This window comes from Microtus ochrogaster, chromosome 8 (assembly GCF_000317375.1).
Source record: "Microtus ochrogaster isolate Prairie Vole_2 chromosome 8, MicOch1.0, whole genome shotgun sequence".
In the NCBI taxonomy this organism is placed as follows: Eukaryota; Metazoa; Chordata; class Mammalia; order Rodentia; family Cricetidae; genus Microtus; species Microtus ochrogaster.
This window is the reverse complement of record NC_022015.1, coordinates 1,015,690-1,028,052: the sequence shown is the minus strand read 5'-3', so window position 1 is coordinate 1,028,052 and position 12,363 is coordinate 1,015,690. Positions and strand designations below refer to the sequence as shown.

General features: G+C 48.5%; 2 protein-coding genes across 2 annotated transcripts; both read left to right on the top strand.

The window, feature by feature from the left end:
- The first annotated feature begins 378 nt into the window (after positions 1–378).
- Positions 379–903, top strand: Ascl3 (achaete-scute family bHLH transcription factor 3). Its single transcript, XM_026781182.1, has one exon. It carries the CDS (start codon positions 379–381, stop codon positions 901–903), a length of 525 nt encoding a protein of 174 aa, XP_026636983.1.
- A 2,844-nt stretch (positions 904–3,747) lies between these two features.
- C8H11orf16 (chromosome 8 C11orf16 homolog) lies at positions 3,748–11,463 on the top strand. The gene is made up of 5 exons (XM_026781083.1): positions 3,748–3,760; positions 4,303–4,487; positions 6,175–6,331; positions 8,646–8,880; positions 10,014–11,463. The coding sequence occupies exons 2-5, from the start codon at positions 4,321–4,323 to the stop codon at positions 10,685–10,687; spliced, it is 1,233 nt and encodes a 410-aa protein (XP_026636884.1). The 5' UTR covers positions 3,748–3,760; positions 4,303–4,320; the 3' UTR covers positions 10,688–11,463.
- Positions 11,464–12,363: the final 900 nt, after the last annotated feature.

The following is a 12,363-nucleotide window of genomic DNA, read 5'->3' as shown; positions in this document are numbered from 1 at the left end:
CTCTCTCTCTCTCTCTCTCTCTCTCTCTCTCTCTCTCTCTCTCTCTCTTTCTCTCTCCCTTCCTCCCTTCCTTGTTAGAGGTGGTACTGTTTGGAGACAGTTTCACTATATAGTCCAGGCTCCCTTGAACTCAGAGCTAATCTCCTGCTTCGGCCTCTGGAGTCCTGTAATCACAAGTCTCAGGCACCACAGCGACACCTATACACAAATGACTAAAACCCTGTTTACTTTTCAGTATGAGTCCTGAAACTAAGCAGAAGTCTCTAAGACATGAATCTCAAAGAAAGTAGATCAAACTTGCTCTTTTATTTATGTGTTTATTTATTTAATCTGGACAAACTGATAAGCACACCTCTGTTCTAGGTGAAAGAGGAGGCGATGGACAACAGAAGCTACTCCAACCCTCCAGACAGCCTCTCCGTCTTCTCTGAGTCTGCCCACTTGCCACTGTCCAGGCCCTTCTACCTGGACCCCATGGTCACTGTCCACCTGTGCCCCGAGGCCCCTGTGCCGCCCCCTTACACAAACGAGTTGCCTCTGCTGCCCTTTACCGGCGATACCCTGATCATGGACAATTATGGGGACCCGTACCCCTTCCCTTTCCCCATGCCTTACGCCAACTACAGGCGCTGTGACTACGCCTACGGGCCTGCCTTCATCCGCAAGAGGAATGAGCGCGAGAGGCAGCGAGTCAAGTGTGTGAACGAAGGCTACGCGCGGCTGCGGCGACACCTGCCCGGGGACTACCTGGAGAAGCGACTCAGTAAAGTGGAGACCCTCCGAGCTGCCATCAAGTACATCAGCTATCTACAGTCTCTCTTGTACCCGGATGAGACTGAGGCTGGGAGGAACTCTCGGACCACCAGTTGTGGCCCCCTAGACCAGTCTCTGAGAGTCATTTGAGTCAGTGCTTTCCCAAACGGGCTCTGCTGCAGCGGCATCCAGTAGATTCTCATACACGTGGTTTGGGGGAGGGGACAACAGTAGTCCCACTACCAACCTTCCTTAAATGTTGCTTCTCTGGGTTTCAGAGGCACTAAATTATCCCATGCAAACTGAGACTCCCATGCCGGCCTTACTGCTTTGAGTATTCTGAGGGTACCGAGTGCCCGGGGGTCTCCGCACCACCCACCCCAACCTTCTTAGAGCCTTGCCCAAATGTACGCTTGGTAAATATTTGTTGACACTATCTTCCTGTTCCGATCCTGTCACCTGTGCCGGGACCACGATTAATTTCCATCTCGGATTCTGTTCTCAGCTGGCTCTACCCTCGTTTTGAAGCCGTTTCTTTCCTTATCTTTTGGTGCCTGACATGTGCGTGTCCTGTAAGGCAATGTGTACACGAGTGTGAAGTTCTTAAAATATTGTTGCTCAAACTGCCGAATAACTTTTGACTACTGCCGTTGAATGCACCCACTTAGTTTACTTGGTGGGTTTTTTTTTTTTTCTTTTTGCTCTTACTATGTAACTCACAGAGAGCTACTTGCCTGTGTTTCCAGAGTCCTAGGATTAAAGTCAGTGCCACCATGCCTGGCTCCCCTTGGCTTTCAAAGCTCCATATACTTTGACATCCCCACAAAAGGGAAGCACAGTCTTGCAAACACACCCTGCTCTCTCCCATTCTAACTGGAATATTTCCCTACCATCACTAAAACCCCAAGGTCTCATTCAGTAATCCTTCCTGGCTGCCCCTGTCACTGGTCTTTTTAGACTGAGATTCGAGGCATGTGTCTGGGCCACAGTCGTCCTGGTGACTGTAGAATTGGCTTTGGGAGAGCATCATCAGTCAAGGCACTTTGAGTTGCCAGAGGAAACTCAACCGAAACTGTCATAACTAATACAGAGAATGTATTCCTTGTGAAACTGAAGGACTGAATAACCCACAACCCGTCATTTTCAAATCTCCCCGACACCAGCAAGAAGTCCAAGCAGCTGGAGAGACGGCTAAGTGGTTAAGAGTACTTGCTGCTCTTGCAGAGGACCTGGGTTTGCTTTCCAGCATCTATATGGTGGCTCACAACTGTCTTTAACTCCAGTTCCAGGGGATCCAAAGCCCTCTTCTGGCCTCTGCAGGCACCAGGCATGCCTGTAGCGCACATACATACATGCAGGCAGAACACTCATATACATAAAATAAAAATAAATGAACATTTTTAAGTCAATGCAGAATACTACGCTGTGAGGGAGCGGTGGGCTACTTGATGCCTGTAGCGCACATACATACATGCAGGCAGAACACTCATATACATAAAATAAAAATAAATGAACATTTTTAAGTTAATGCAGAATACTATGCTGTGAGGGAGCAGTGGGCTACTTGAACTAGAGTCCCTCAGAGCCTGGGTCTAGCTCTATGACTCTCTCAGGAAATAGCCACCAGGATCTCCTAGAATTAGATGCCTCCTTATTCCTGCCCAAGAAGAAGAGAGTCTGTATACAATTCCCAGCTACAGTCTTGAGACTCATACACGCCCGTGTTTGGTTTCTTGGGTCGGCTCCACCTATGCGACTGCCTCAGCACACCAGTCTTTGTGGATACGGGCATGAGAGTGGAATCTGGACTTCTTTATCTTCGGTTTTCGAGACAGGGTTTCTCCATGTAACAGCTCTGGCTGTCCTCCTGGAATTAACTCTTGTAGACCAGGCTGGCCTCAAACTCACAGAGATCCACCTGCCTCTGCCTCCTGAGTGCTGGGATTAAAGGCGTGTGCCACCACCACTGCCCAGGCTTCTTATTTATTTTTTTAAATGATTTATTTATTTTATGTGCACTGGTGTTTTGCCTGCATTTTGTCTGTGTGAGGGTGTCAGAAGCCCTGGAACTGGGGTTACAGACAGGTGTGAGCTGCTATGTGGGTGCTGGGAATTGAACCTGGGTCCTTTTGGGAATTGAACCTGGGTCCTTTGGAAGAGCAGACAATTTTCTTAACCTGGAGCCATCTCTCCAGGTCCAAGGAATCTGGACTTTTATTCCTTTGGTCATCCATCTGTTCCCCATCCTTCTACAGCTCACATACTTATTCGGAGAGTTCCTTTTGTTACAAACACGCTTGGTCCTTTGGTGTGTGTGTGTGTGTGTGTGTGTGTGTGTGTGTGTGTGTGTATGTGTGTGTTTGTACATGCATGGGGCTGTAGAGGCTAGAAGGTGTCCTCCTCGATTGTTATCCCCTTTATTTTTTTGAGGCAGGATCTCTCACTGAACCCACAGTTCCACATTTTGGTTCAGGAGCTGGCCGTTAAGCTCCTCCTTCCATGCTAGGATTGTATGTAAACCCGGCCAAGTGGGTGCTGGGGAGACAAACATAGGTCTGCATGCTGGCACAGCACGCCATTTCCCTACTGAGCTGTCTTCCTAGCCCTGCTATTTTGTTTTAAACTATAAGGAATGAAGAGTCCCTAGGCCACTCATTAGTTTCCCAATCCAGCCTTCTGCCTTCTGTAGGTAGAAGCAGACAGTCTCTGAAGAACTCAGCACCCCTCCACGGGACTCCCCCAAGACCTCTAAGAGGCTCCCACTGTAAGGAAGCAGTCATTGAGATAAAGGGAAAATAAAAAACTTGCCTTGACTCTCCCACCTCACTCCCAAATCTAAGTCTCTCAGGGCCTCAGGTCACTCTCTGCACATGCCCAGTGTACTCCCAAGCCCTGGCATTGCCTGCTTGATTAAGTCCATAGCAACCTGCTAAGCAACCTGCCTGGGAACCAAGAGTTGTTACACCAACGCCTTGAGTACCAGCTGTCAGATGAGGCCAAGACTGAGGTAAGGCTCAGGTCTGGGCTGGATTTGGAGTTTTAGGTAAGTCCCTTTGGAATCAGAGAATCAGACTTGTGGCTTTGGGCCATGGTAGACCCTAACAAGTCTTAGGTGACCGCTACTGCCTCTGAATAAGTCCACAAAGGGAGGACCCTAGCTAGTCCTGTAGGTGACCAGGTTAGGAGGGGAGTCGGTGGCTTCTGGTGGGGGTCAGTTGGTCACGGCAGGGTGTGTAAAGAGAAAGGGCATGTTCCAGGGGCTCTAGCCACATGGCGGAGGAAGGAGGTAAAGCCCAATGGGAGCTGAGCTGCTGGGTGCCTCTCGCGGCTCATCTCTGGAGTGGTAACAAGCTATGAGCATGCGGCTTTGAGGGAGGATTGAAGTGGGATCTCTTTAAGTTTCTAGCTTCAGTTCTTTCAGTCCTCCCTAGTTCCTGGGGGACATTCTGAGATGGGTACTCCAAAGGGGACACTGGGTGTAAGTAGGAACCCTGGGGAGTGTCCCCTGGCGGGACTAGACTACAGCTGTGATACCTGTGTTTGCTCCAGGTGGGTACTCTGAAGACCATGCAGCCCTCAGCCAGGCCTGGGCTGCCTCTGCCCAAATACTGCAGTGTGGCCACAGCCGGGAAAGCCCCCAGCCCAGATGATGCGGTGCCACCCTGGGGCCTCTCCTTCACCTGTCCCTTTGCCACACAAGCATCCTGGCTGCCCACGAGCTGCACACTCACCAGGTACCAGCTTCTGTCCTTCCTTTACCCTCTGTTCCTGGTCCTAATGGCAGCTTAGAGTCCTCAAATGCCTGGGATTTTCCAGAATAGCATCCTCAGTCAGCTGTCTAAAGTGTGACTATGACGTGGCAAAGGAACGTCAGCCTGTAGTAAGTTTCAGGGACCAACCAGTTTGCCTAGGATAGGGACACGGCAGCCCAACGCTCAACTTAAAAATTTTTAAAAATTTATTTTAAGTGTTTGGGTGTTTTGCCTGCATGTCTGCGTACTACATGCATACAGTACCTGAAGAGGCCAGAAGAGGGCAGCAGATACGCTTGAATTGGAGTTACGTAGCGAGGATTGTTAGTAGCCAAGTGGGTGCTGGAAACTAAATCCTGGTCTTCTGAATTAATCCTTAACCACTGGAGAATCTCTCCAGTTCATTGCTCAAGTTCTTAATTTATTTGTTTGGATCACCTTTTTTTTTTTGTTTAAAAAAAAAGTATTTTTCATGGTTTATTTAATTTTATTTTATGTGCATTGGTGTAAAGATGTCAGATCCCCTGGAACTGAATCTTCAGACAGTTGTGAGCTGCCATGTGGGTGCTGGAATTGAACCTGGGTCCTCTGGAAGTGTAGTCAGTGCTCTTAACCATTGAGCCATCTCTCCGGCCCCATGCTTGGATCACCTTGTTCAAGATCAAGCTTAGCTTTTTTGTTGTTGTTGTAGTTTGATGATTTGGTTTGTTTTCTTGAGACAAGGTTTCTCTGTGTAACAGCCTTGGCTTTCCTTGAACTCACTCTGTAGGCCAGGCTGACCTTAAACTCACAGACCTCTGTCTGCCTCAGCCTAGGTGCTAGGACTAAAGGGGCTACCACCACCTGGCTTTTTTTTTCCAAGTTAAGCATCTTTACATTCAGACTTGTCTGCAAAAACAACTTTTTTCAAAAGCCCATACCCTCTTGGGCTGGAAAGACTACTCTACAGTTAAGAGTACATATCCGTACTCCTAGGAGACCTGAGTTCAACTCCCAGCACCCACATCAGGCGGCTCACAAACGCCTGTAATTCCAGTTCCAGGGAATCTGAACACACACATACTTCAAAAAGTAAAAATAAATATTTGAAAACAACCTCCCCAAAACCAGATCCCCCATTCTGCAACTGCCCCAGCTCCAACATGTTCACATCCCTCTGACCTCTGAAGCCAAGCAACTTACAGTTTGATTCCCCTGTCAATTTGTTACCTCATCCCAGAATCCCACAGGTTTTCAAGCATTGACTAACACAAGCATACAAGCAGATTTCATTTGGTTTTCCTGAAATAATGCCCCATACAGAAAACGACCTATGTGCCCTTCACTTTCTGCTAACTCCAGAAGTCGAGCTGATCTTGCAGCAAGTCACAGATTGCCACGTTCTCCCTGGATTTCTGTTGTGCACACCTTCTCATCCTCATGCAGTGAGCCTCCTCAGATCAGAGCCCGAGGCGCGTATCTTATTATTATATTTCATATTCACATGTTTATCTAGGTGGGAACACACTATATTTCACATGTGGCCGTCAGAGGACAACCTATGGGAGTCGTTTCCTCTTCCACAGTGTGGGGTCTGTGGCAAGCACCTTTACCCTCCGAGCCACTTCTATAGTCTATTGATGCTTACAGGATTTTGTGCTTGCCCCTTGATTTCATTTGTTTTTCCCAGGTGTGGTTCTTGTCACCCATGTTCCCACACTGCTGATACATCGTGGCAGGGGCTTAACTGGCTGGGAAGAGTCGGAGATGCTGCTGGCCCCTGGGTCCTGGCCAGGAGGGAACCGGAAGGCTTTTATTATCTGGCTCAGATAAAGGCTGCTCCAGAGGCAAGTGCTTCTCGCCACATGCTCCTCTGGGTGACTTGGTTGCGCCCGGTGTGTCTTAACTGTGTATATTTGTCAGTCTGGTTCCTTGGCTAAACTGTTAGGGCTGTGTGGTGAAGTTCCGCAAAGTGAATAGATTGAACAGAAACCTCATTTGTTTCCCATTCGTGAGGCATTGTAGGTTTGGTTCTTTCTAAGGGCTACGAGGAGGAGTCTGTTTCCTGCCCCTCTCGTAGTTTTCAGTATTTGCTTAAAATCTTGGGGTTTCCTTAGCTTGAAGAAGCATCACCCCAAATTCTGCCTTCCATATAACATGGCTTTCTCTATTAGCTATTCAAACTTCCTCGTTCCCAAATTCTTTTTATTTGTGTGTATATGTGCCTCTGTCTATGTCAAAAAATGCAAATATAGAAAATATTCAGCCTATTTTTAAAAACATGCTCATCTATGCTAAATCACCACAGAACAAAAATGTTCTGATAAGTCAAGTCACCTCCATAGAGTTGCCCATGGACTGGACACTGCTGGGGGGACCCCTGCTTTGGAGGTGACCCTAGGTTGTCACTCCCATTTGGGGGCACAAGTTACAGCTCAAGCATCCCCAAGGGGCCAGCTCAGTTGCTTGGACCACTGAAGTGCTAACTAATGACAAAAGCAGAGGAGATTCAGCCAGTCACGGTGTGCACCACCGCCTCCTGACTTAGACTTCTCTTTTAAAAATTAGTTTTGGGCCAGGCGGTGGTGGCGCACACCTTTAATCTCAGCACGTGGGAGGCAGAGGCAGGCAGATCTCTGTGAGTTAGAGGTCAGCCTGGTCTACAAGAGCTAGTTCCAGGACAGCTAGGGCTGTTACATAGAGAAACCCTGTCTCGAAAACCACCACCACCACAACAACAAAAATAAATAAAAATTAGATCTATTTTAATTTTATGACTGTGAGTTTGTCGGTATGACTATGTCTACCATGTGCACAGAATGCCAACAGAGGCCAGAAGAGGGTGTTAGTAAGCCTGGAACCAGAGTTAGAGACAGTTGTGAGCTGCCCTGTGGGAGCTGGGAAACAAACTTGGGGTTTCTGCAAGAGTAGTAAGTGATCTTAATTACAGAGCCATCTCTTGGGTCCCAATTTTTAATATTTTGACATAGGACCTCCTGTATCCCAGGATGCCTTGAACTTTGAACTTGGATTCTCTTGCCTCTGCCTCTCAGATTATATGTTGCACTGCCGTGCGTGGTTTAAGTTCTGCTGGGGATGGAGCCCAGGTCTACACACTAGACATGCACTCTACCAACTAGCTACATCCCCAGACTTTGTGAATGTGGTTCCATGTGAGCATGCGTGTGCTCTTGTGTGTACATGTGCCATGGCAAGTGGGTCAGAAGAGAACTGGGGGAGTCAGTTCTCTCCTTCCATCATGTGGGTCCTGGGAATCAAACTCAGGAAGTCGGGTTTGGCTGCAAGCGCCTTTCCCCACGGAACCATCTTGCTCGCCCCATCTTTTTGTTGTTTCAAACAGAGCCTCAGTTTGTAGCCTCAGCTGCCCTGGCCCTTGATGACCTCAACATGACCTTGAATTCAGTATAAAGCCCAGGCTGCCCCCAAACTCGAGAGCAATTCCCCTGCCTCAGCCTCTCTTGTGCTGAGATTACGGGTATGCATTGCCACTCTGTTTTTCTGCTGTATTTCAAATCTTTTTTTTTTTAAGCTTTATTTTATGTGTGAGTGCTCGTCTGTGTGGTAGTTTGAATGAGAATGGCCCTCTTAGGTTCATAAATTTAAATGCTTGGTCCCTAGATGGTGGGACTGTATGGGAAGGATTAGAAGATGCGGTCTTATCAGAGGAGGCGTGTCGTGGGGGTGGGCTTGAGGTTTCAAAAGCCTGTATCATTCTCTGTTCTTTCTGCCTTGCACTTGTGGATCGAGACGTAAGCTCTGTTTCGGCATCAGCACCATCCTTGCCTTTTCGATGCTATGTTCCTCACCACGATGTCCATGGAATCTAACCCCATGAAACTGTAAGAGCAGTAAACACAAACTTCTATAAGTTGCCTTGGTCATGGTATTTTATCAAAGCATTAGGACAGTAACTAAGATAGCCTACATATATGTATGTGCATCATGTGTGATGCCTGGTGGCTACAGAGGCCAGAAGAGGGTGTTCAATCCCCTGGAACTGGAATTATGGATAGTTGTGAGCCTCCAAGTGAGTGCTGGGAACCAAACCATGATCCCCTGCAAGGGCCACCAGGGCTCTTGATTACTGAACCATCTCCCTAGCCCCTAATGTCAAATCTTACTCTATTTTCTTTCCCACAGCTGGAGAGGAGGGGGGCCCTGGTTGTGGAATTTGAGGCTCCCCTTGTCACAGGCCTAAAGCTGCCAGTCCAGCAACGGAGAGTGGTATTTCCAGAAGATGTCATTCAGTTCTCGCCATCCATGCCACGCTCACTGCAGCCTGGTGACAAGGTGCTGGCCCCCTGGGAAGCAGAGCAACAGCAGTACGGCCCCGGCACTGTTCTCTTGGGCTTGAAGAAGCAAAAAGGCCAGAAAGGTGAGGAAGCTGTTGTGACCCTACACGCCCAGAGGAGCACTGCTGGTGGCCATGGCTCCGCAGTGTAGGACTCACAGCAAAGAGAACCCTCACACCTTACCCAGCGGCCCTTACCCTGCAGCGGCAGCAGATCTGGTCCTACCTCCCAGGGTGTGCTATGGTTAGTATCAGGGAGGACAGAAGCTGGTGGCTTGTGTCTGCGATGCTAGCACTTAGGAAACTGAGCCAGGAGCATTGCTGGGAGTTTGAAGGCAGCCTAGGCTACAGATAAGAGTGTCTCAAAAAAACAAAAAGTGGGGGCTGGAGAGACAGCTCAGTAGTTAACATTCAGTTCCCAGCATCTACACGGAGGCTCACATCCTTCTATAACTCCAGTTCCAGGGGACCTAATACCCTCCTCTGGCCTCCCTGGGCACCATGTTAGAATGTGGCACACATACACACACCCAGGTAAAACACTTAAACATATGAAAACACATAGAATAAAAATTAATAAAGATATTTATAAAACAAAGCAAATAACGACAAAAACCCAAAAGGCATAAAATCAAACCAAGAGAAACAACCTACAACTACCATGTCTATGCTGATTACCTAAACCAGCGCATGAGCTGGGCATGATGTCATGGCATCTAGGATTCCAGCACTCAGAGGGCTGAAGCAGGAATCATGGAGCTGAAAGGACTTGGGCTACATGAGACCTATCTCAAAAATTCAAACCGGACGAACCCAACAAAAACATCATGTGTGGTGGTGGCAGGGAAAGTATTCTAGTCATGGGAACTCACCTCCCATCACTCACCAGGTCCTCCAGGGACTGACAAGCCTCTTGTGCCAGCCAATCAGCACAGCTGTTCTTCAGAGAATCATAAAAAACTTTGCTGAGGCTGTGCTTTGGTTCTGCACGAAAACCAGGTCCCTCCAGGCCCTCTGCAGCCTAGGAGGCAGGGAGGTGCCAGGAAGTCCTCCAGAACTGGTGGTCGGTGTGGTATGGGAGAGGGGACATTCCCAAAGGCTCTCTGGGTACAGCAGCACATGAAGAGCCAAGAAGAACAGGGGGTGGGGCTGAGGCTTTGGGCTTTATTCCAAAGAGCCAGGAATCATAAAAAAATGTCTCCCATTTCTGTTCATAGCATCTAAAGAAGAAATCACTGTTCACTTCTGGAACGGCAAGACAACTAAGGTGCCTCTAGACAGGGTCAGGTGGGTGCCCCCCACTGTGTGGAAGAAGGCCGTGGAGAGACTGCAAACACCTCACACCCGGGGCTGCCATGGTCCTTTCCTGTGGGCACCTCACTGTTCTCAGCTGGGACCTAACACTAGATGCACCACACACAGATCTCCTCTGGACTCCTCATGTCCTCCCTGCCTCTCTTGTGCCTGCTGCCAGCCTCTGTATCAGAGCTGTTTCTGTGGCTGTCCTTTGGTGGGGCCTAGCTGGTGGCCACTAACAAGGACCTCAGAGGCCACAACAAGAAAACTCCCAGAGTCAGAGCCGAAGCCCACAGCTCAGCTTCTGCCCCTACAAGGTCCTAAAGAAGACGCGATAGCAATGTTCAGCTACAATATGTCCTCCTCCTCTGAGGAAGAGAATTCAGAGAGTCATCTGGAGACGGGACTTCCGCAGAGACAGATGGTAAACAGAGGAGTTAACACTGATCCCATCATTTTTGAGAAGCCTCTGCAGCAGTGTGGCCCCAGTCAGCCTGAATGGAGGTACTGGAGGAGAAACGGGCCTGAGCCACCCCCTGGAAAACGGGGTATGGTATACCAGGGGTTTGATGCTAGCTTCCCAGACAGGGGCTAGGGGCTGCAAGGGTCTCTTGAAATATGGAACACTCTGGTAGGCTTGGAAGTAATGTATGGAATGCAGGCTGTCAGATCAGGGAAGAATGCAGGCTGCTCTTCCACATGAACAGGAGAGGACAGATGGTTTGATCTTTGTGCTCTGATTGGTTCCTCTACTTAACACCCACCTCTTCTTTGACACGGGGTCTCATATAGCCCAAGATGCCCTTAAACTTCCTATGTAGCCAAAGATGACCTTCAACCCCTGATCCTCTACCTCTACCTCCCGAGGGCTGGGATTACAGGATGTAGTACCATGCCAGGTTTATGTGGTGCTTGGTAGAGCCCAGGGTACCATGCATGCCAGGCAGGTACTCTAATAGCATCCCTAGTCATATCTTTTTCTGTCTCCACTCATCTAATAATTAATTACAAAGAAGAGAAATGTATCTTTTAGGTCCCAGATGTTTTGTTGCAGTCCAGAAAAAGATTTAAATTTCTGGAGCTGGCCCATGGAGCAACATCATGAATATTCTAAATCTACACAGAGAATGTGTGGGGTGTGGGAAAGGGCCAGCCCCAGCTATTTCTTCCTTACAAGTCCCAGCCCCTGCTGTTTCTGTTGTCTTAGCAGATCTGACTGGGTCTGGTCACCTAGACTAGCCTGGTTCTAGGACTGTAAATGAGAGTCACCACGCGGATGCCATACTGCCTGTCATAGTCAAGTGCCAAAGATAACTGATGTGCAAAAGCCAAGTGTGAGCCAGGGCTGGAGGCGGTAGCAGCAGGTAACAGCCTTTTCCTTCCCAGCTTTGCGTCCTTGTAAGGAAATGTACTGTCTGGCTTCTAAACAGGATGGTATTTAATCTGTACTAAGCACTAGCACTCCACCAGTACCTGCTATCAGTCTGTCAAGTCCAAAGTTGGCCGTCAGTCTTCAGCTCTACCTCTTGCGCTCCTCTGCCCTCCAAGCACAGCCTTATGCATCCCCTACAAGGATACAAAGCTAGAAAGAAAAGAGCAGTTGTCACCTCCCTTGTCTTCAGCACCAGCCCCACTAACCGATCTTGGGTTTAGGAACAAGACGCTGACACAATAAGGAAAAAGACAAGGACAACCAACAGGACAGAGTGCAAACTGTAGTTGAGTTGTGGGGACCACCCAGGAGCCAGCCCTGAAAGCCACCAACATGAGAACACGGCACACTCAACCAGAAGCTGAACACAGACAACGAAGTCAGGGCATTGGGCCAACCAGAGGAACAATTCCCTTAGAAGAAAAGCCCTGGGCTGGAGAAATGGCTCAGCAGTTAAGAGCATTGCCTGCTCTTCCAAAGGTCCTGAGTTCCAATTCCCGGCAACCATGGTGGCTCACAACCATCTGTAATGAGATCTGGTGCCCTCTTCTGGCCTGCAGGCATACATGCAGACAGAGTATTGTATACATAATAAATAAATAAATATTTAAAAAAAAGCCTTGAGCATCTGGGTAAAGCAGAATGCCTGGGCAGGGCATCTGAAAGACTCCAAAAGTAGAGCAGATCCCCTCTCTGGAACTCTGAGCGTACCTATACTTTAGATGCACAAGCTCATACATATACACAGAATTTTAAAAATTGGGGCTATGGTGGACTCATTGGTTAAGAGCATTTGTTGCTTTCGCAGAGGACTGAGGTTTGCTCCCAGCACTCATATG